This window comes from Chionomys nivalis, chromosome 22 (genome assembly GCF_950005125.1).
Source record: "Chionomys nivalis chromosome 22, mChiNiv1.1, whole genome shotgun sequence".
In the NCBI taxonomy this organism is placed as follows: Eukaryota; Metazoa; Chordata; class Mammalia; order Rodentia; family Cricetidae; genus Chionomys; species Chionomys nivalis.
This window is the reverse complement of record NC_080107.1, coordinates 43,474,086-43,495,675: the sequence shown is the minus strand read 5'-3', so window position 1 is coordinate 43,495,675 and position 21,590 is coordinate 43,474,086. Positions and strand designations below refer to the sequence as shown.

Below are 21,590 nucleotides of genomic sequence, written 5' to 3'. Positions count from 1 at the left end.
AAAAGGGTGAGGCCCAACAGGGCTCTATAGGGAGAAACAACAGGTCAGTGCCATGCTAAGGATGCCTCGCACTGTTCTCCTTGACAGCTACTCTAGCTCTACTAGCTGAACTGCTTTCCTAACTCTCTAAGGCCCAACAAATATACTCTATGCTTCTCATTTATTAACTTGCTCTAAGGACCAAAATCACTGCTATTCATCCTTCCCCCCTCCTCAAGTTAACTATTTTCATTTTTTTCCAAAATTGACTTAAACAATTACTAAGACTCTGTAAGCATCAACCACAGCAGCTGAAGAGTTCTGATACAGTTTTTCACTTGGTATGGCCTGGCATTGTTTCCTTCTCCTCATTTATGGTATGTCCAATGTTAACTGAGCTACCTGGTTGCTCTGGACTGATGCCCACTGCCTCTCTCAGATAATGAAATGAAGGATCTACAAGGGTTTGTCTCCCCTCCCCGCTGAGCGACCTTCTGGAGCTGCGTCAGTCCTCAGCCCACTGTTCTGACACCTCTTTGACCAACCTACATCAAACTCCAACCTTCTTGGGTTTATTTTGGTAGAGCATTCTCCCTTGGCCAGCTGAGGATGTAGCGTGGGGTGGGAGGGGCATAAACTCTGAGCTCTGGCCTGTCTAAAAGAGCCCCACACCACAGAACCCTAACTTAAACACCTCTCGAAAGAGTTGAGAAGCTAACACTATTCTGACTTCTGGGTCTTATTAAGCATCTGGCTGTTTTTATCTTGCAACTTTCTGAAAGGTTTATTCTTCTAGTGTTTTGAAATCTCACAAAGTTGAGGTTTGGCAGCAATCCTTCACATTGACTGACCTGTGCACTAGACAAAGTTCTTCAATCTAGAAGCTTCAACTTCAGTAAATTTCTTTTACAGTTTCTTCTATTAAAGTGTCCTTCAAAACATTTTGTTTTTTTTTTCTTTTTTTTTCTTTTTTTGTATTGGCTATTAGGCTCTCTCTACCATTCTAAAGCTGTTCAGTCACCTGCCTTTGTCCTTTGTTCAGATGCGCCAGTCTTAGCTGTACTCCAGTTCCTTTGCTGAAATGCTTATTTAGGGGCTCATTTTAATTTCAAGAGCTTTTTACTACGTCAGAACGCCCTTTACTCCCATCACCCTGCCCCCATACAACCATGGACAATTGCCTGCTCTGTGGTTTTGCTGTCAATGTTTCTTCCTGATTTCCTATCCTTACCACTCTGACTCTCTCACAGCAGACAAAGCTTCCTTCCAAGACCAGATGGTCTACAACCCTGGGCAATGAGGTGCTTATGTGCTGTTGACAGGGAAGAAGGTCCCCAAGCTAATATGGCTGACTGAACATTTTGACCCAACTGTACAATCTCCTGAAGTCCCAGCACCTATAATAAAGACCTGTCTTTAAATACAAAACACAGGGAGGAGAAGAAGACAGAAAGAACAAGTGTCTAGATGTGAAGAGCAGCAGACAGGTGTTAACTGTTGTGTACAACTGGAGAAGCAAGGCCCTAAACCAAAGCTTCAAGTCACCAGTAAGCTGGGTTATACTGCACAACCCTTAGGGGTCCAAGAACTCAGAGCATTCAGATCTTCTGGAACTGGAAGCTAGGGACAGCTACCCTTTGGGGAGGTAAGGTGGGAACTATTGGAGAAGCATGGAGCATCTGAAAGCCCTTCAACTCTATGGTCCCAAAAAGAGCTCTACTCCTCACCGGGAACCTGGTTATTCTCTGGCAAGAGGATTCTCTTCAGGAAAGTGAAGCCAGGTCGGAACAAAGCTTCAACAGAAGAGGTAGGGGCATGAATGCATTCCAGGCCAAAAAGTCACGAGAAAGTACACAATCTCAATGCCCAAACCACCAAGGCTCCTTACCTACCTCTTCTGCAGAAACAGCCAGATCCTCACCAGCCTGGAGATCAGAAGAATTTTCTAAAAATCTGACCAGCTAAAGAAGAACACAATCCCAGCGTTGGTATCTCCTCCAGAAGCACAGATCCACACAAAAATTTTCTAGATAAAACCTCAAAAGCAGTTTTCCTGTCTTCTCACTCAAGAACAAGAAAATCACTAAAGCTTTGCAAAAAGTCTCAGAGACTTAAAAAGAACAAATCAAAACAAGTGAAAAAAAAGGGGAAGGCTTAACTAAAGAGAGCACTTAGGCAGAAAAACCTAACAGTGGAAATAAACAAAGAGGGAAGGCTGAACATCAATGACAAGTAAGCCTGCAGGAAGTAGACTAAAGGACAGAAAGGAAAAATAGGCTTTGTTGTCACCACTGGAGTGTAAGAAGGACAACAGAGGAGAGAATACCATGCTGAAACAGTGAAGAAAATCTACTAAGACCTAAAACCTTGTATGTTGAACAATGACAACAGATTCACATCAAGGTATATCACAAGGAAATTTCAGACTATCATACTAACAGAGAGATATTCTGCCAGCCCTAGAGATGAAAATGTACCAGCAAGACTGTCAGCAAGATGGCAACGGGTTTCTCCCTCCAGTCACGAAGGAGACTAACTATTAGCCCAGCATTCACATCCAGGCAGGTCAACAGCATCCTTCCTAAATGTTAGAGGATGCAGTACAGCACAACCAGAGGGAGGGCCTGGGAAATGACCCAGTCAGAAAAGTGCTTGTCTAATCTCCCTGGATCCCACATCTCCCACACACACACACACACACACACACACAAAAACAAAACAAAAAAAACCAACAACAAAAAAAAAAAAAAAAAACACAGTGAGATGTGCCTATGATGAGTTCCAGATTCAAAGGATGTTCCTGCCTCAAAAAATAAGGTAGGAAAAAATTGATTGAGGAAGACAACCAACATCCATCTCTGGCCTTCACATGCATACACATGTGTGTGCACCCACCAACACACACACATACACACACACCAAGAAAGAAGTCATGAAATACAGGAAATGGGAGATGTTGCCCAGGAAAGAGGCCAAGCAATGGTTCAAGAGAGCAAGCCCACAGCTAGCTCAGAACAGACCTGCCAAAAGACAAGCATGCTGCTGATCATCTCCAAGGCTCCCACTGTCCTTTTAGCCAAGGAAAAGCATCAACTGATCTAAGAAAACTTGTCTTTACTACATTCTGAGGAAGCTCTCACAGCCTTCCTAGATCAGCATTTGTTTTACTCCACAAAAGGATTTTGCAGAGTCCCCTAATGCTGGAGCAGTCAGGACAGCACATCTGACCATAACCCTCACGAAAAGCTTTGCCAGACACAGACAGGGAAAGCCCATGCTTCCCAGGCCTCACTAGTAACTTACAATGACTCCCTGGGAAGCACTCTTAAAGAAGATGAAGCCAGACCCATCAAGGCTGACAATGCTCCTGCCCTCATCCTCTGCAAGTCTGTAAGAACAACAGGCTCTCAAAACAAGCCACACTTAAGGCAACTACAGAGAAAACAGCAAACATGGAGGCAAGGCAGAGCTGCCTCTGAGGTAGACAGGGAGCAGGAGGAAGAGCTTCTCAGGCAGAACTAACACTGGAATGTTCTGTTTTTCAGGCTGGGATTAGCTACATGTTTATTTGTTATTATACCCTGCTTTAAGCTGACTGGGGCAGGATGACAGAAGTAGCCTGGAAGAGGTATGACTTTGTAAGGGTTATCAGGTATAAACCAGTCTTTTTAAGATCCCAGAGATTGATACCTGTGGCTCAGTTTCCCCCAACAGGCTTACATGCCCTCACTGGGAATCATAAATCTGCCTGACAGGCTGACGGAGCTGGGCTTCATACAACTCAGCAGGTTCAGTAGCTCCTCAGGACACACCTGGGAATTCCTGCAGAACCCATGGGGTGTCAGGCACCTGGCGATGCCCATGGAGAAAGGGACCCAAGTTGCCTCATTACTCCAAATATGCCTGGCCTTCCTGTAATATCCTAGTTTTCAGCTACCCAATTAACTTCCCAACCTCCTTAAGTACCAAAAAGTGAGCCTTCCAGAGCTTCTGGGGACAGGCACTTGGGTGCCACTGCCTCTGCTCAAGCAGTCATAGCTCTGTGAGGAGTACGCTTTATGTACAAAGTTCCAGCCCATCGGCAAGTGGAACATCTGTATTCCCACAGGTATCCGTAGATCACACTTTCAATCCCTTAAGAAACTCAAAAATTCTGTCACTAATTTGCTTTCTGTACCTTCGAGGGTCCAGTTCATGGTCCTTGGATCCAGTCACTAATTCCGGATGAATTCGTACATGCTCCATCATAGGCTAGAAGAGTTTGGGTTGACAAATTATAGGTGTGAAGTTGTGTGGCAAATCTACATGATGGAACATTATTTGACAACAAAAAGGGATGAAGTACTGATACATGTTACAACCCAGATGAACCTTGAAATACAGTGAGAAGTCACTCACAAAAGACCACATACTGCACGATCCCATGTATATGAAATGCACAGAACAACTCTTGACTAGAGAATTAGAAAGACAATTATTGGCTACCTGGTTTGAAGTAGAGGTATCAAGGATTTCTTCTCAAAATTTTCCTGTCTGCCATATAATACGAATGCTATAAAAGTACCTGTCAGAAAGAAGCTCTAAGGCTCACAACAGCTGCTGTTTTTAACTCACCTTGACAACTTCTTCAAAAGTCTCCACGTTTTCCTTCATACTATAGTGAGAGCGCAGGAAGGAGACGAAGTTACAAGGGTACATTCCATAGAGGCGATGAAAGAGGGCATAAACACTGGCATGGAGATGGACAAGGTAGACTTCTGTCACATGGCCTATGGAAGGAAACCAGTTGTACAGACGTGAACTTGAGGATGCCAGCACGTTTTCTCTCTGAAGCTCGCCTACTGAGTTTCAGAAAGGTAAAACAGATGCAAATCTGGATATACTATACGCCCTTGTTAAAAACCCACCAGAGAATCCTTTGGATAAACTCCAATCATCTGCCTCCTCCTCCTCTCCAGACATCCCACAAGACTCCAAACACTCGTCCAACACTGAGGTTCCTCTTGGTGTCACTCTCCCAGTCTCACAGTCACTCTCCCTACAATCTGTAGTGACATTTCTTGCCTGATTCAGCATGTGTGTCTTGAAAAGGGAGCAATTCCCCTCCCCTAGTACCACACACAGAATTTGGTACATACTGAACATGTAAGAGTTTGCAGAAGGAGCATGTAAGAAACCTTCAAAGCCAAGGTATGATTGATCTTAGCTGCGCAGAATTATAACTAAAGAGGAAACACTACAATGTAGATATTAGCTTAAAGTGCTTGGACAATTCCATTAATTTGGCCTTATCAATAAAATCCAGTTCTCTAGGAGCAACAGTCCCTTTCTCCCAAGAAGATACAGCCAAGGTAGCAAACCAGGCTTGTGCTCAATAGTCCTTGTGTAGAAAGCTGCAGCAGTCTCCCTCATATACCATACATATTTCATCTTCTAACATAAATATTTCATGCTAGGACTACCAGAAGCAGTTCACAGGCTGACAGCTTCTGAATCCCTCTGATGGAGCTGCACTGCCTGTCTATATGATCTGATATGGGAAAATCTCATGCACTTCACACTCATACCCTAAAGAGGACACTGAAGTCTGTCTCCTCCTCCATGACAACCAACAGGTTTTCACAACTGAAGCTGTGAAGCTATGGTTGTACACAACAGCACAGAGGACACAAGCATTTTGTAAGCTCAGTTGTACAGCATCTAGAGGTAGAAGCTGTGACCCAGTTTTACTAATGAGATTCAGGAAGTTGTACATCCTGTCCCTCAGTTTCTCTGACAATCCTTTCTGATCAACAGCATCAGGGCAGTGTCTTGCCAATCCCACTTCCTATGTGCCCTGCAAAAGGTACACCCAAACATTTTCTCCTCTACGTAGTAAATACCATACATTCTTCCTTCCCCTACAGCACATGACTGCTAACAGTAAGGACAGCATTCCCTTGTGAAGCCTGATGAGGAGGAGACTGTAGCTGTACCTGGTTTCTTCAGGCACCATGACGAGAGACGGCCAAAGATGTCAAAGAAATCAAGAAGATGCTGCTTCCCTGACTGTGGGATCATCGGTAGCATGGTGATCAACACTAAGACACCAGTTGTGAGGACCACAACATCAGTGTCCATCTGCAGAAGGGAAGGGCGACGTCAGGCTCAGCACTGGGATGAGGGTCCAAATCCTGAGGTCACAGATCTGAAGCCCCTCTTGTGCTCATTTCCTGACCCCTAAGAATTTGAGGGACAGCACTGAAATAGACTTAGCAGAAGCACTAAGCCCTGTCACCATTATGGTGATACTGGGGGACCATTTCCCACATCCACCACCTCATCTGAGAGATGGGTTTAACTTGGCTTGAGACTCCCAAGTCCTGAAGCCTCAAGAGTTCCTAACCCACCACCTGGATGGAAGTGTAAGAGACAGCTTACATTGCTACTCTCACCCATTCAACTACCCGCTAAGATGTTAGCTTTCCATCAAGTGATTAAAGGACACTGCATATTGAGAGTTAGTTCATTTTCTCACTAGTACTGGGAACGAAACCCAGGGCCTTATGTATGCTAGGCAAGAGCTCTACCACTAAGCCACATTCCCCAGACCAATTCTCTTATTTTTTAAAGCACTACTACAAGCCAAACCTGATGGCTACACCTGTAATTCTAACAGTTGGGAGGTTAAGGTGGGAGGACTGCCTTGAGTTGAAAGCCAGCCTGGTTCTGTAATGAGATCTAGATCATCCAGGACTACAAGGCAAGATCCATCTCAAACAAAACAAAACAGGAGAGCTGGAGAAATGGCTCAGTGATTAAGAACACAGACTGCTCTTCTAGAGGATCCCAGTTCAGTTCCCAGAACTGGATTGGTGGCTCACAAGTCTGTAACACCATTTCTAGGGAATCCCATTCCCTCTTCTGGCCCCCAAGGATACCTGGCATGCATCTAGTACATATATACACATGCAAGGACTTGCACATACACATAACATATAAATCAATCAATCCAAGACTGGTGAGGTGGCTCAGTGGGTAAAAGCACCTATCACCATGCCTGAAAACAGAAATTCATCCTGAGACCCACATGCTAGAAGCGAAGAACTGACTCCTGCAAGCTGTTATGACACTTTTCAGAAACAATATTTACAGAGGCATTTCCTCCAAAACCTCGCAAATAACCTACCTTGAGACATTTCAATAAAGAAGGCAGAAGAGGTGCTTGAGAGAGCTTATGCTTCCAAGATGGCTGTAGTCTCACAACATGCCCCAGCAGCGAGAGGATAGATAAACGGGTGGAGGCTTTGCCTACATACTCATTAATTTTATCCAAGAGGTGCTGAAAATGTAAAAGATCAAGAGAAATTTTTTTGTAAGTATATGAAGTTAACACAATTACAGGCAGTAATGATAAACTCCCAGCTCTCAAGCCTTCTCTCTAATACAGGCCCCAAAAGACTTAATAAGCCCATGGGGTAAAGATATGGTCCAGTCAATAAAGGCTAAGGTTCCAATCAAAAGACTAATCAGCCTAATCCAAGATTTTCAAAACCACATTAGTGAACGAAGTTTTCTTCATTTGGCCTGAGAAAACAGCCAGCTGCAATTTATGAAAAAGGATCCCTTAACACAGAGTTGCAAAGAGGGACAAGACTGTATTACACACAACCCAAAGTTGCAAACCCATGGCAGGTTATGAAAGACCCTTACTACTGTAACAGTCACACATCCATGTTTTAATCTTAAATGTAAATCAAGCCATTGTGGTGCTGCAATCTGGCCTGGAGTAAAGAAGACCACAGTAGACACTGTAAAAGCAGGCAACCGCACCTGCAAATGCAAAACTTAGAGATTTTCCCTTATCGATATGTTCAAAAACCCTACTCAAAGCACAAGTTTAAAGATCTTTCTTTTGGGGGCTGGAGAAATGGTTCAGTGAAAAAGAGCACTAGCTGCTCTTCCAGAGGTTCCTGAGTTATTGAACTCCCAGTAACCACATGGTGCCTCAACCATCTATAATGAGATCTGGTGCCCTCTTGTGGCATGCAGGCATAAATGCAGGCAGAACACTACATAATAAATAAAGCTTTTTACAAAGTTTTCATTTCAATTGCCATTAATCCACTACAATTCTGGAATTACAAGATTTCTTTAAAGAACAAGATCTGTAAAAGTTTCAGAAATTGATGTTACTTTGTAAACTTTTCAGAGCCTACAAATTATTTTAAATGCATTCAGCCTTCGGAGATAAGCTGTGGACAAACTGCTGTGGATGCTCAGACACTCTCACTCAACTGAGAACTCACAAAGTGGCCTGCAATTCCATCCCAGCAGTTACCTTATCATGCGGCTCTTGCAAGGTGGTCAGGATGTGCAATACCGGCTGAGAATTTGTTTCCAGATAGTAATCCACCAAGGTGTTCACAAGCATAGGCCCACGTTCTAAACAAAAAGGACAATTCATCAGACTTACTTCCTTTTCCCTCAATAATTGTCATAAAAGCCAGAAAATGTCCTTTTACACTATCCAAAGTCATAAACACTGTTTGCCTTTCTAAATTCATGAGACTGACAGGATAATTCCAAGCTCATTGGCCTAAATACCCACAAAAGCACACAAAATACTATCATAGTTACATGGCTCCATGGGTACAGTGCTTGTGGCACAAGCATGAAGATCTGAGTTCAAATCTCCAAAACGCATAAGAAGCCAAGTAGAACACACATAAAAAAGCTGGGCATGGTCATGAATACCTGCAGCCCCAGGAGGCAGAGACAGGAAGATAAATAACAAGCTTGCTGGCCACCAGCCTAGCTCCAGATTCAGTGAGAGTCCTTGTTTCAAATAAGGCAAAGAATGACAGGAGGAGACTGGAACATCCAAATGTCTTCCTCTAGCCTCTGTAATGCGTGCACATGTGTGTGTGTGCACACATACAAAGTAAAATAAACATAAACAAATGGCTGGAGAAATGGTTCAGCAGTTAAGAGCTTTCTGCTCTTACAAGAACCGTGGCTTCAGTTCCTAGCATCCACATGGTGGCTCACAATTCCAGGGAATTTTACACCATCTTCTGACCTTCGGAGTCAGAAGGTACACATACAGTACACATAAACTCAAGCAGGCATGTTTGAATGCACAAACATTTTTTTTAAAGACAAAATGGCAGAACCTGAAGATGAGCTCATGAGCTGCTGCATGGTCTTCATAGCAGTGTGTGTGTACCTCAACACTGCCATAACTAAATGTTCAAAACACATGCAGTATGAACCCACCAATGGACACTCTCTCTGGCCTAGCACTTTGAAAGACTGTGTGGAGGAACCGCCTGAAGTCCCAGCACTTGGAATACTAAGGCAAGAGGGTCACAAGTTCCAGGCTAGTTTGGAATGTGTAGTGAAATAAGGTCTCGAAAAAAAAAAAAGTGCAACTTTCTAACCACATCCTCTGAAGATGAAAACAATCATTTATTTGCCTCCAGGCCCCAACACACTCAGCTCCAGATCAAGTTCTTGTGAGGATAATTCTCCACTTACCAGAATTGAGGGACTCCTTAAAGATGGTTGTCACGTCATCCCGCAAGCCCAGTGTGGGAGAGTCCAGCATGGAGAGTAGTTCCCCAATGTTGGCTAGCTGGGCCATTCTCTCACTCAACTATGCTGTGCAGGCTCCAGGACGTGTGCTAAAGGCTTGGACAGCTCTTCATTAGGGCCACTACCAGACTGCAAAGTGGGAATAAGGACAGCGTGACAAATGACTCTCACCTCACACCGCATAAACCAAAACCACATAGAACAAGCCAGAGAAGCTAGTCAACAGTGCCCATGCAGGGCAGAACTGCGCTGGTGACAGACAGTTCTTCCATGTACAGCTTAGGAAGCCAATGGAGCTCTGTGGAATTGTCACCACAGCAATTCAGTAGTTCTCTCTGCGTCTATGTCCACCTGGGTGTTTGCTAACAATGCCCCAATCCTGCTCTACAAAGTAGATGAACTGCTTCCACCAATAAAGCTGCACATGGTACTCTCTTCATGACACTGTCAATGGCTGAAGTTAGAAAGCTGGTTAGGCCACCAGTCCAACAGCTGGAGTGAACCAAGGATTGTCTTGGATTTTAGCGTACACTCATCAAATTCAGGCTGCCAGGAGAGTGACAAGCAACTATAATTGCAGATATGTCCCCCAGTCCTGAAATGCCACAGAATTGTTTTTGAACCTTATTATAAACAAAATAACCTGTAAGAACTACATTTAATCGAAAGTCTTTCAAAAGGAAAATCATGTTTGGACTGCTTTCCATCTCGTGGGATGAATTAAAGAATCAACTTTACATAAAAAAATTATGAAAAGAAATCCATAACCACCAGTAACAATAAAACATAAAGGGCATGAAGAGGGTTGGGCTTGATCACTGGTAGAAAGCCTGCCTAACATGTCAGGGCCTGGGCTCCATTCCTAGCACCACAGACAAAATGACACAATAACAAAAAAGTATAAAACCATGAAGGGAACAATGGTAAGAAAAATAAAACAGCAAAATATTTGTTATTCAAATTTTAGTATATTCTTTATAAAGATGCTTAAGTCTTAAGTCTATTTAAAAACAAGCCACTAGAATAAAGACTATGAGTTGCCAGCACTCCCTAGAAGCTGAAGCTGAAGGATGGCTGAGACTTGAAGCCGTGAGTCCCTAGACAATCACCTACTGGAAATATCCCCGAGGGTGGCCCATGACAGGACCAGTGTGCCAGGTCAGAGGGTCCCGCACACACCATGGACACAGTCACCAGAAGACAATCTGTGCTCTATGCACATTAAGGAACTTTGCTACACAAAAATTTCACACTTTTAAAATCTGAGTGCTACAAAAATGAAATTGTAGTAATGAAAAATGACTAATAAAATTTGAGATTTATTTTTAACAACAGTGAAATTCCACTTTGATGTAACTGATCTCAACACTTAACGCTCTGGCTCTGAATTCATATTCAGTGAAATTCTAAGACGGGCTAATGTAGTCCAGTGTGGTGGCAAACACCCGTAACCCCAGTATCTGAGCCAAGAAGATGGGAGGTCAGTCTGGACTACACAGTGAGAAGGTCAGAAGGAACAGTATGAAGAACACATGAAGAAACTGAGAAGCAAGAGTCAAACTCAGAGAGAATGAACATCTAATTTCTAAGCATGTGGCACCATCTACCAGTCACACTAAGTCCCTGTTTGTAACATCTGACTACCACATGATCCTCATGATAAAGGTGAGGCAGTGGTGAGCTTAGGAGTCACATTAGCAGTGTATGTATAACGATAGTAGAACAAACACCCTTCCACCTTCCCTGACTCCTGTACAGAACACAAACATGACAACTGCAATGGTTAATCTTCATTGTCAATTTGAGATTGAGAATCATCATGGAAACGCACCCTGTGAAGGTGCTGCTATAAAGGTTTTAACAGAACAGAGCAAACCTACCCTGAGTGTGGGTGGCACCACACCGTGGGATGAGGCCCCAGATTGGATAAAAATGAGAAAACAAGCTGAACACCACTCCCTGCTTCTTAAGTGTAGATTGGGGTATGAGCAGCTGCCTCAAGCTCCCACCACCATAACTTCCCTGTCATGATAGCCTCAAACTGTCATCAACCCTTCCCCTTCTTCCAGTTGCTTTTGTCAAGGTATTTTTCACAGCAACTAACGCATCACTTTTGCTAATAAAGATTGTAGCTCAATAGTTACTTAGGTCACTAAGACTAAACTCAAATCTGCGTAAGTGTCAGAGCCTCAATAACTGTCAAGGGTATATTCTGGGACTTCAAGACTCCATCAGCTCCTGAAAACCAAAGGAAATAATTTATCCAAAAACGCAGACTTAAGACCACCAACAAATACATCAAGAGCTAAAGTGCTAACTCACAAAGTCTCAATCTACAATGCATGTCGGAATCATCTCCAAGAGGACACAAATACCAAGGCCCAGGCCCTACTGCACAGCAGGTTACAGGCTGAGGTCTAGACATGGTATCCAGTTTGTTTACAGAATCCAAAGAGGATTCCTGAGGTCAAGCCAGAGTTAAAAACTTCTCCCTAGTTAAATGACTGACTTTAGGCTTCAATTTAATTAGTGGCTAAAACAAGAATTTTCTACTCACAGAACTGATTTTCAAGGATGGCCCATCTTTGAGGCCAATTCTTCTATAGAATGGAAATAGATCAAGTGTTGTTGTGAAAAAGAAAATAAGCCATTTGTGCAATACACTCAGTGCCTGGCATCAAACAACAATTAAGAGGTCACTGGTGATATGGCCGACTACCTCAAGTCATATATGCTCTAGTGCTTGGCAGGGAGCTAAGAATATAAACACTTTACACCCCTGAACAAAGAAACATCTGCATGCTGTGGCACCATGGGCAAGGTGAGACACTCCCTCCTATCCTCCCCAGCCACTAGACTAAATGTGTATCTTACCTGTTCTGAAGACAGTTGGTGCATCACTTTCCAGTGCTGTCAGCCTGGTGTCTTTCATGGTCACTAGAAAAAAAAATTATAATAACCCTAAAATGAAGGAAAACCTAAGACCTGATCAGAAGGGAGTTTAGACTGGCCTAGTACAGCTCTGCCCCCATCCTTGGCAGGTGGTCACCTGCTTCCCACTGCAGTGAACTCTAAGAGCAGAGCCTCCTCTCCTCTGCACTAGCAGCAAGAGGGCAGGGTAGTCTAGAATAGGCTCCCAACTGAAACATTAGCTCTTTCACTTCTGGCTCTGGGATGTTCACTAAGTCACTTAGCTTAGTGCTGTCTTACCTCGAGTTGTCTTCCAGGTAAACTGAGAATATCCACAACCTCACACTCACATAGAGCTCCAGTGAAGACCTTAGAAGACTGGCCATAGTAGTGAGGTCAGTAAGAGGCACAAAAAACTTAGTGGGCCTGCATCATCACCTCTCATAGGCCACACTCCCTCCCAGCCCTGCTATATAGCCTTCAGAGAATTTAAATTCCTCAGCCAAGAAGGCATTCGACCCACCTGAGCACAGGCACATCCAGTCACATCATCTAAAACCTCTGCCCTCTCCTCAGCTAACTCATTCTTCCTAGGCCTTCTCTGCCCTCCCACTGCCAGGCCCCATCAGCTCAGGCTCCTGGTCCACCACAAGTCCGTACTGGTCACTTTCTAAAACCCCATTAAGTGAGTATGAGGAACTGTTAGGCACACTGGGGAGCAACTGCAGCCAACAAAGTACTTGCGTCCGGCAGCTGCCACAGGGGCTGCTTAATGTACAAACCTGATTTTGCCTTCAAGCAGCACAGGCTAAGTCTAATCCTACATGACAGCAATAAAATATTTCAACAGCAGCTCCTCTACTTCCCCTTCCCCTCTACCCTACTTCTGTCCATGCTATTCATTATCCATGTCAAATAAGTATATATATGAATATGTTCCAGTTTGCTTTTTAAACATGAGCCCTTTCAGAAACAGTGGGTTTCAGGAACTTGCTTCAGGCCCAGAGGGTATAGGCACTTGCTGCCAAGCCTGACAACCTGAGTTCGATCCCCAGAGACCCACATGGTTTATATTAAAGCCAACTTCATTCAATTGTCCTCTGACCTCCACACACATACACACAAAAAAAATATATAATAAATACATTTTTCAAAATTTATGGGTTCTTAACCCTATGTTTAGGGATTATCTGACTGGAAGATTGTAAATTTCAAGAGGATAAGGGCCAAGTGTTTAAGACACCCAGGACTATCTTGGTACTTAGTACACAAAAGACAAACGTTCAGTCTGTTCCCTTGGATATCACTAAAGTCCCTGACTGTTAATCCTGGCTCCATACTACAGACATCTACTTACATGGGGTAGAGGACAAGCTCTGGGTCAAAGTCAAACAGCAGGACTGAATACCTCTCCAATACAGTCTCTGCCCTAGTGACAGGGTGATACAGCACCACGTGGCACACACTCAGGGAGCCATGCCAACTGTCTCAGCAGCCACAGTAAGTCTGTGGGCAGTGCTGCTGGCCACTGGCCCCATAAAAGCTCCTGCCCAGATCTTGCAAACAAGAAATACTACCTAGCTGCTTCCACTCCACCAAGTAACAGAGCTGAGCTGGTGCAGGAGCCTCTCATCTTCAGAATCCTAAAACCACCTGTTTATCAGTGAATCACACTGACTTCCTCTTATAAAGTAATCCCACTTGGATCTTCTACCTGAAAAGAAGTACTTAAGGTGAGGATAAAATTAGGATACACTAAAGTGAGACCCTATAGTCTGCCAGGCAAGGGCCATTTTCCTAGACAGAACACTACCACAGGAATTCAAGTGGGGTCTGGCTCAACAGTAAGACTTCATTACTTTATCCTTATGCTTAACAGTACAGTAATGGAAATGGCTGGCTTCAGTTTTCTGTGGTACACTAAAGTCTATCTACTAGTATTCTATTTTTAAGCGTTCACTTATTCTTTTTATATTTAAATCTTGCCCAGGGGAAGGGAGGTCATTCAAGTGAGAGGTAAGGCATGAACCTCCATGAAAGTGAGGAGTACGGGTAGAAATGCTCATCAGAACATAAGAGTAGCATCAGCTCCCCACTTCTTCAAGAGACATGAGGAAAAAAAGTACCTCGTATCTAGAGTTTTCCTTCCTTGATATCCAAGTCATGTTCACTGTAACTTGCTTTTTTTCTTGTTATTCTTTTATTTTACATTCCAAGCACAGCCTCCCCTCTTTCCTCTCCTATTCCCTCCTCCCACCTCCCTTCTGACCCCCTCCTCAATCGGCTCCTTCTCCATAATTTCATTTCTATAAACAGTCTTCTGAAGTAAAAATAAAAGGGAGGCTGGAGGGGGCTGGAGAGATGGCTCTACAGTTAAGAGCACTGCCTGCTCTTCCAGAGGTCTTGAGTTCAAGTCCCAGCAACCACATGGACTCACATGCATCTGAAATGAGTTCTGCTGCCCTCTTCTGGCCTGCAGGCATACATACAGACACTGTATACATTAAAAAAAAAAAAAGGCATGCTCGAGGAAGACAGGGGCTTTGTGTGTCACTGGGGTGTAAACAGAAAGAACAGTGGTGGCAAATTTTCACAATTTATCTTAATTAATTTTAGTCTTTAGATATCGCCAGATCATTTATATATCTGAGATTACACATGAACTCCAGAGCAACATCTGTCATTAGCAGGACTGTATATATCTTTTCACTACCTCTGTCAGGACAGTGGCTCAGATAAGATAAATAACTGCACGTCAAGTCACCTCAGAGAACTTTGTACACAATGGCCTATAATATACAAATGCAGCTCTCAGTACCACTGAGGGTGAGTGTCTCTTTAACTATAACCTGTCTTCTCTAGTCAAGATCTTATCTATAGCTGGGCGGTGGTGGCGCACGCCTTTAATCCCAGCACTCGGGAGGCAGAGGCGGGCGGATCTCTGGGAGTTCGAGGTCAGTCTGGTCTACAAGAGCTAGTTCCAGGACAGGCTCCAAAGCCACAGAGAAACCTGTCTCAAAAAACAAAAACAAAAACAAACAAACAAAAACCCCTCTTCCTCAAAATACAAAGAAACAAAGGGGGGGGGACGGCAGGATCCTGAGCCTTGTCCTGCATCTTTATGATGCAGGGCATGAATCTTACACAATGGACCTTTGAGGTGATTCCAACACCACTAAAGGTCAAGAACCCAGAGTGGGGGACAGAAGTTTGGGGCTTCTGGAGAGATGTCTCAGCAATTAAATGCACTAGCTGCTCTTGCAGAGGACCCAGGTTCAATATCCAGCACCCACATGGTAGGTCACAACCAAACAAAACTGGACTTGTAACTTCAGTTCAAGGGTACTGAAGTCCTCTTCCAGTCTCCTCAGGCACCTGGATACATTTGGTGCACATACACACACTCAGGCACACACACACACACACACACGTGCACACGTATACACACACAGACATAAAGTTTTTAAAATAATAATCATAAGCCGGGCGGTGGTGGCACACGCCTTTAATCCCAGCACTTGGGAGGTAGAGGCAGGCGGATCTCTGTGAGTTGGAGACCAGCCTGGTCTACAAGAGCTAGTTCCAGGACAGGCTCCAAAACCACAGAGAAACCCTGTCTTGAAAAACCAAAAATAATAATAATAATAATAATAATAATAATAATAATAATAATAATATAAACCCTAGTGGGTGTATATGTGTTAGAGAGAGATAAAAATTTTAAAATAGGGCTGGAGAGATGGCTCAGAGGTTAAGAGCACTGGCTGCTCTTCCAAAGGTCCTGAGTTCGATTCCCGGCAACCACATGGTGGCTCACAACCATCTGTAATGAGATCTGGTGCCCTCTTCTGACCTGCAGACAAAATACTGTATACATAATAAATAAATAAATCTTTAAAAAAATTTAAAATAGTAACTATGAAATAAATTGTAGTGGGTGTAAGAGAGAGAGACGAAGGGGAGAAATCCAGGGAGAAGAAAAGTGGTGAAGACAGATAGTAAGAAAAAAAATCTATATACAAAAACCTTGGGAAAATATAACAGGTTCCACAAGTGAACTTTTCCTACCTACCAGCTTTCAAAAAAATGTTTTTAATAAAGCCTAAGTATGTAGGTTTTGCTGAAATTTTGTTGTTTTGTTTTTGTTTTTAATATGTATAAGTGTTTTGCCTGAAAAATGTCTGTGTACCACATGTGTGCCTGGTACCTGCAGAGGATAGAAGACTGTGTTGGATTCCCCTGGAGCTGGAATCACAGGTGGCTGTGAACCGTCATATTGATGACAGAAATTAAACTCAGGTCCTCTTAACCACTTAGCCATCTCTCTAGACTCCAAACGTGTTTTTAAGAGCAGTAAGCTATCTAAAATGACTGGTTGGGCTTTAAGCAAGGTTCAGAAAATCTCTAACACTGTTTCCAAAATCTCATTATCTATATGCATTTTGGGGCGATGGGGTATCATTTGTAGAAAAGGAAATATTGGCCCACAGGCTTTTACAAGTTTTTACAGACCTTAAAAATAAGATTTGCGCCGGGCGGTGGTGGCGCACGCCTTTAATCCCAGCACTCGGGAGGCAGAGGCAGGCGGATCTCTGTGAGTTCGAGGCCAGCCTGGTCTACAAGAGCTAGTTCTAGGACAGGAACCAAAAGCTACGGAGAAACCCTGTCTCGAAAAATCAAAAAAAAAAAAAAAAAAAAAGATTTGCTTCAGCCCCCAAAAAGTTTAAAAACCACTACCCAACTAGACATGACTGTGTATACCAATAATCCCAGAAATGAGAAGGGAGAGGCAGAAGGATTAGAAACTCAAGCAAAGTCTTGCCTATACGGTAAGTCCAGACTGGCCTACATTTTATGAGCCCCTCAAAAAATAAACAAACGAGTTGGAGAGATGGTTCAGCAGTTAAGAACCCTGGCTGCTCTTCCAGGGGACCTGGGTTGAAGTCCCAGAACCCACAGGACACCTCACAACTGTCTATAACTTCAGTTTAATAGGACCTTAAAGTTCCCATGGCAAAACACTAATACACATAAAAGAAAATAAATAAAAATAAAAAACTAAAATCCCACTGACCTATGGGTTAGTTTAGGAGATCAGCAGACTGTGCAGTTTATCTTAATACAACATTAAATGCTTGGCTTCTGAAGCCAATCAAACACAATTCATCTTCCAGCTCAGCAAGTCTCAAAATTTTTTCCTGTTCTCCCGAAGGGTATAAGAAAAGTAAAGGGGGATCAGATACAATAACACTGAGATGTGCTTAGCACATAACAAACTTTTATAACAATGTTACCACTAAACAAACTGTATTACAGAGTAGAGTGCTAATTTAGCAGCCCAGCCATTTACTAGCAGGTATTTGAAACACTGGTAAAACCATTCTGTAACTTAAAACTGATACACTTCAAATCTGCTACTGTTCTCTGTGAGGGACACAATGTAGCACAAATTTAACCACTGCAGGCAGAAGAGTACTGCTTCTGTCCTTACCTGCACCACCACCCTGCCCTGCTCTCATCACCAGACTAAGATAAAATCAAAAGCATTCTGACCCTATGACCCTATTTACTTACATCATGACCTACGAATTACAGGTCAGTAACTACCATGCCTTGTTTGGGAATAACACTGTGCATTTAAGGCACTTATTCATTAGCTGTCAATCTGAACTCATTTGGCTATAAAATGTATAAAATAGTTACTTTTACTATTTCCTTTTATACCCCCCAAAAGAGAGGAGGAACTAGAAGAAACTGAAAATGACAAGGTACTAAGGCCACATATCTTTTATATGTGTGTGTGTTTATTCTTTCTCATTAAAATTTACATTAAGTCACTAATTCTTAGCAACTACAGACTTAAGAAGAGAAAAAAATAACTCAAATTACTTTACAGGAAATCTCACTGCAATTTAAATGAGTATGCACACATACACACACACACACACACAAAAGCAATGATCAGAGACTTTAAAACACACATATGAGTAAAACAAACAAAAAAAAAACCTCGCCGGGCGGTGGTGGTGCACGCCTTTAATCCCAGCACTCGGGAGGCAGAGGCAGGCGGATCTCTGTGAGTTCGAGGCCAGCCTGGTCTAAAAGAGCTAGTTCCGGGACAGGCACCAAAGCTACTGAGAAACCCTGTCTCGAAAAACCAAAAAAAAAAAAAAAAAAAAAAAAAAAACCTCAACTATTTCATATATTTTTCTTTTATGCCTGAAGTTACTTATATGTGACCAATAAGACTTCTCTTTTAAAAGGAGATTTATAAGAGAAAATGAAGGGAATCTCTGTTTAAAGGATAAACAAGCTCAGCCTCCCAGCTGGCCCAAGAGTCACACATTCGTTATCTTTGTCATTATAGAACTATTACCATAGAGTGAAGTCCAATTAACACTGGTCAGAATATTTACTAATGCTCAGCAAGACTTTCACTCAAGAAATCTGGCATTCAAGGATATCTAGTCAGTTCTGGGAGAAACTAATGTTAATTCAGTATGGCACTGGAATTAAAAAACAAACATACCTACAATCTAAAAAACTGTGAAAGAAGACAGCACTTACAGGTCAAGCTACCTGTGTACAAAGCTGTGTAAAAATCCACCCACAACTACACAAATAGGCTAGAAGATAGCTTAAGAAAGCCCTCGCCCTCTACAATAAATCATAAATTGGAAAAAGCAAATAGCCAAAATGATACTTTAAGCCTATGATCACCTACCTTTGCAGTACAGAGAAGACTTCTTCCAAAACAAACAAACAAACAAACAAACAAACAAACGCGAGCAGGGTGTCTATCCTCAAGGACAGAATATGTAGGTCCACCGACTAAGGGGCCAGATGTTTGGGTACACAGAGGTTCAGAACTAGTTTGGGACCCCTGCAAACATTACACAGTCTGATCAAACTGTTGAGTTTTATCTCACAAGCGAAACAAGGTCTGCGCTGAAAGCTTCACATCACAGCAGCAAAAGAACCAGACAACGCTGCTCTTGACCCAGCCGAGGCACGAGACTGCGCACACTTCAGCGTAATGAAAACATGCAAGAAAGCCGAGCCTGCTTTCTTAGAACTAGGAATTTAGGGGCATACCAAGTGTTCATGACACCAGGAAATGCATGAAGCAAAGAAAGCTTACATCATCTGCCCTTCTAGACCCATGATGTAATGGTGTTTTTAGAGAAGATATTAACTTTAGTAAGCAGGTATTTTCTGTTTACATCCTCTATAAATACCCCTACATTTACACCAGGTGGTTAGAGAAGTCTGAGGAGCCTCGTTTGCCTGATGTATGACTGTTAAAGGGACATTTCCTTACAAAACTCTAAATCGGTTTTCCTATTTGCATATCCCAGGTTTATTCAGGGATGCTCAACTTAAGAATCACAGGTGGGCTGCTCCGTGAATCAAGGGCTCCCAGAAGACCAGGCTCTGTGATGCTTCCCGGAATTTACCGCTGCATTTTCCCAGCCTGTTTGAATGCAGATGACTCCAACTTGATCATAAAGTTATAAATCAAAGTATCTCGGAAGAACATTAGTCTATTTTAGTACTTTCATAGCTTACTCTATGTAAAATAAAGGGCTAATTCTACACTTTTTTTAAGCAAGGGTTTGAATAATTTTTTTTAGTTAATGTCATCGGTTTATAGAAAAATACAAAATACTGTGTAATCTAATTTGGACTAACAAGATCAGGGTGCGACAAGAAACAAAAAGCATAAGACATACAAGCCAAAATGCACCCTGGTTTAAAGTTACACGCACAGACCTTGGCCAAATGATTAGCTAAATCACTTAATAATAGGCCAGTTTTAATCAAATAACAGGCAAATGAAACCAGTCGGTCCTCAATTCCAGTGCTGTCTCAGATTAAGGGGGTGTGACCTTGGACAAATTACCCCAATCTTTCCAGACCTCAGTTTTCACCGAGGGAGACTGCAGATTGCTTCTCCTTTGTCCAGCTGCAGAGAGAGGATGGCTGCAAAGCACTTCCAATAGTGCCTGGGCACAGAGGCAATCCCTAGCCCCTCAAACGTTAGCTGGTTGCCGATGACCGCACCCCCACCCCCGCCCCCACGTCCCTCCCATCCCAGATTCAAAGCGCACGAAGCCAAACTCTTTTAACCCCAACACAAAGAAAGTGCTTCGATTCCACAAAGGTGTCTGGGACTTCAGGCTGCGGGGCCCTCCCGTTCCTCAAATGAATGAATGAGCGTCCGGCAGTGGCTGGGCGAGTAGCTGTCCCAAACGAGCACCTCTGCCGACTAGAAGGTAACTGTCTCCCAGCATCAATTAAACACCCACAAGTGCACCCGGAGCCAGGCACGCCGGCCGTGCACACTCTCCCCGACAGAGCGGGCGCTGGGCGGTCTCGGGCGCCCACGGGCGGCCTTCATTCATTCTCCAGCCGCAGCGCCAGCGGCTGCCGCGGAGTCTCGGGCCGCGGCCCCACCCCCAGGTCTCCCGGCTCGGCCCGGGGTCTCTGACCTGCGCCGCGCACCCCCGCGGGAGCTTGTCAGCGCAACAAGCGAGGGGGGCAGGCGAGCGGGCCCACCACAGACCCGAAGCTGCAGCCATCTGTCCCTTCCGACGGCCCAGGCCCGCCTCGGCTCCCCGGGGCCCCGCCAGCCCTAGCCGAGCCCCGCCGGAGCCAGCGCGCGATGAGGGCGAGCGAGACGCTCCCTGATCCCCCTTCCCCGGACCCCCGACTCGGCCAACGCGCCCCGCAGTGTCCCACAGCCTGAGGTCACGCTGCCAGGGCTGCCCCGAAAAGCCCACAAGAAAAAGAGGGGGAAATATCCCCGTACTCACCCACCGTCTACTCCCCCTCAGCTGTTTACCTCACAGTGCCTCCAGCCTACAGGGCGCCGCCATCTTGGACGCGCAGCACCTCCCCCTGGCGTGATGCGTCTCCAAACGGAGGAGGCCTCCGCCATGAAAAAAGAGTCCCTATCCGGGTGCCTCCTACACCCCGAGCTTAATGCCCGATGGCCAAAGTCATCTGCTTCTCCAGATAGAACAGGATATCCCACTTGTGACGATACAAGCTGGCCTAGAAAAATAAAAACGAAAGGAATTTTTAATATGGGGGCGGGGACGGCGGAAGGATCGCGAAGGTGA

The 21,590-nt window shown here is 44.0% G+C and overlaps 1 protein-coding gene across 6 annotated transcripts in view; it reads right to left on the bottom strand.

The window, feature by feature from the left end:
- Tsc1 (TSC complex subunit 1) overlaps window positions 1-21,344 on the bottom strand; it is a 43,337-nt gene extending 21,993 nt beyond the window's left edge. For 2 of the 6 annotated variants that reach the window (XM_057754782.1, XM_057754787.1), the window contains exons 1-8: window positions 21,282-21,344; window positions 12,430-12,492; window positions 9,499-9,684; window positions 8,300-8,403; window positions 7,148-7,300; window positions 5,955-6,099; window positions 4,594-4,748; window positions 4,157-4,230 (exon numbers count right to left, since the gene is read on the bottom strand). In XM_057754782.1, coding sequence (XP_057610765.1) covers window positions 4,157-4,230; window positions 4,594-4,748; window positions 5,955-6,099; window positions 7,148-7,300; window positions 8,300-8,403; window positions 9,499-9,604 — 737 coding nt within the window. In that variant the 5' untranslated portion in view covers window positions 9,605-9,684; window positions 12,430-12,492; window positions 21,282-21,344. Of the gene's footprint in view, window positions 1-4,156; window positions 4,231-4,593; window positions 4,749-5,954; window positions 6,199-7,147; window positions 7,301-8,299; window positions 8,404-9,498; window positions 9,685-12,429; window positions 12,493-12,765; window positions 12,886-21,281 lie in introns of those variants that run through there. The other 4 variants (XM_057754785.1, XM_057754783.1, XM_057754786.1 and 1 more) reach the window with 4 other exon arrangements.
- Between the last annotated feature and the right edge of the window lie 246 nt (window positions 21,345-21,590).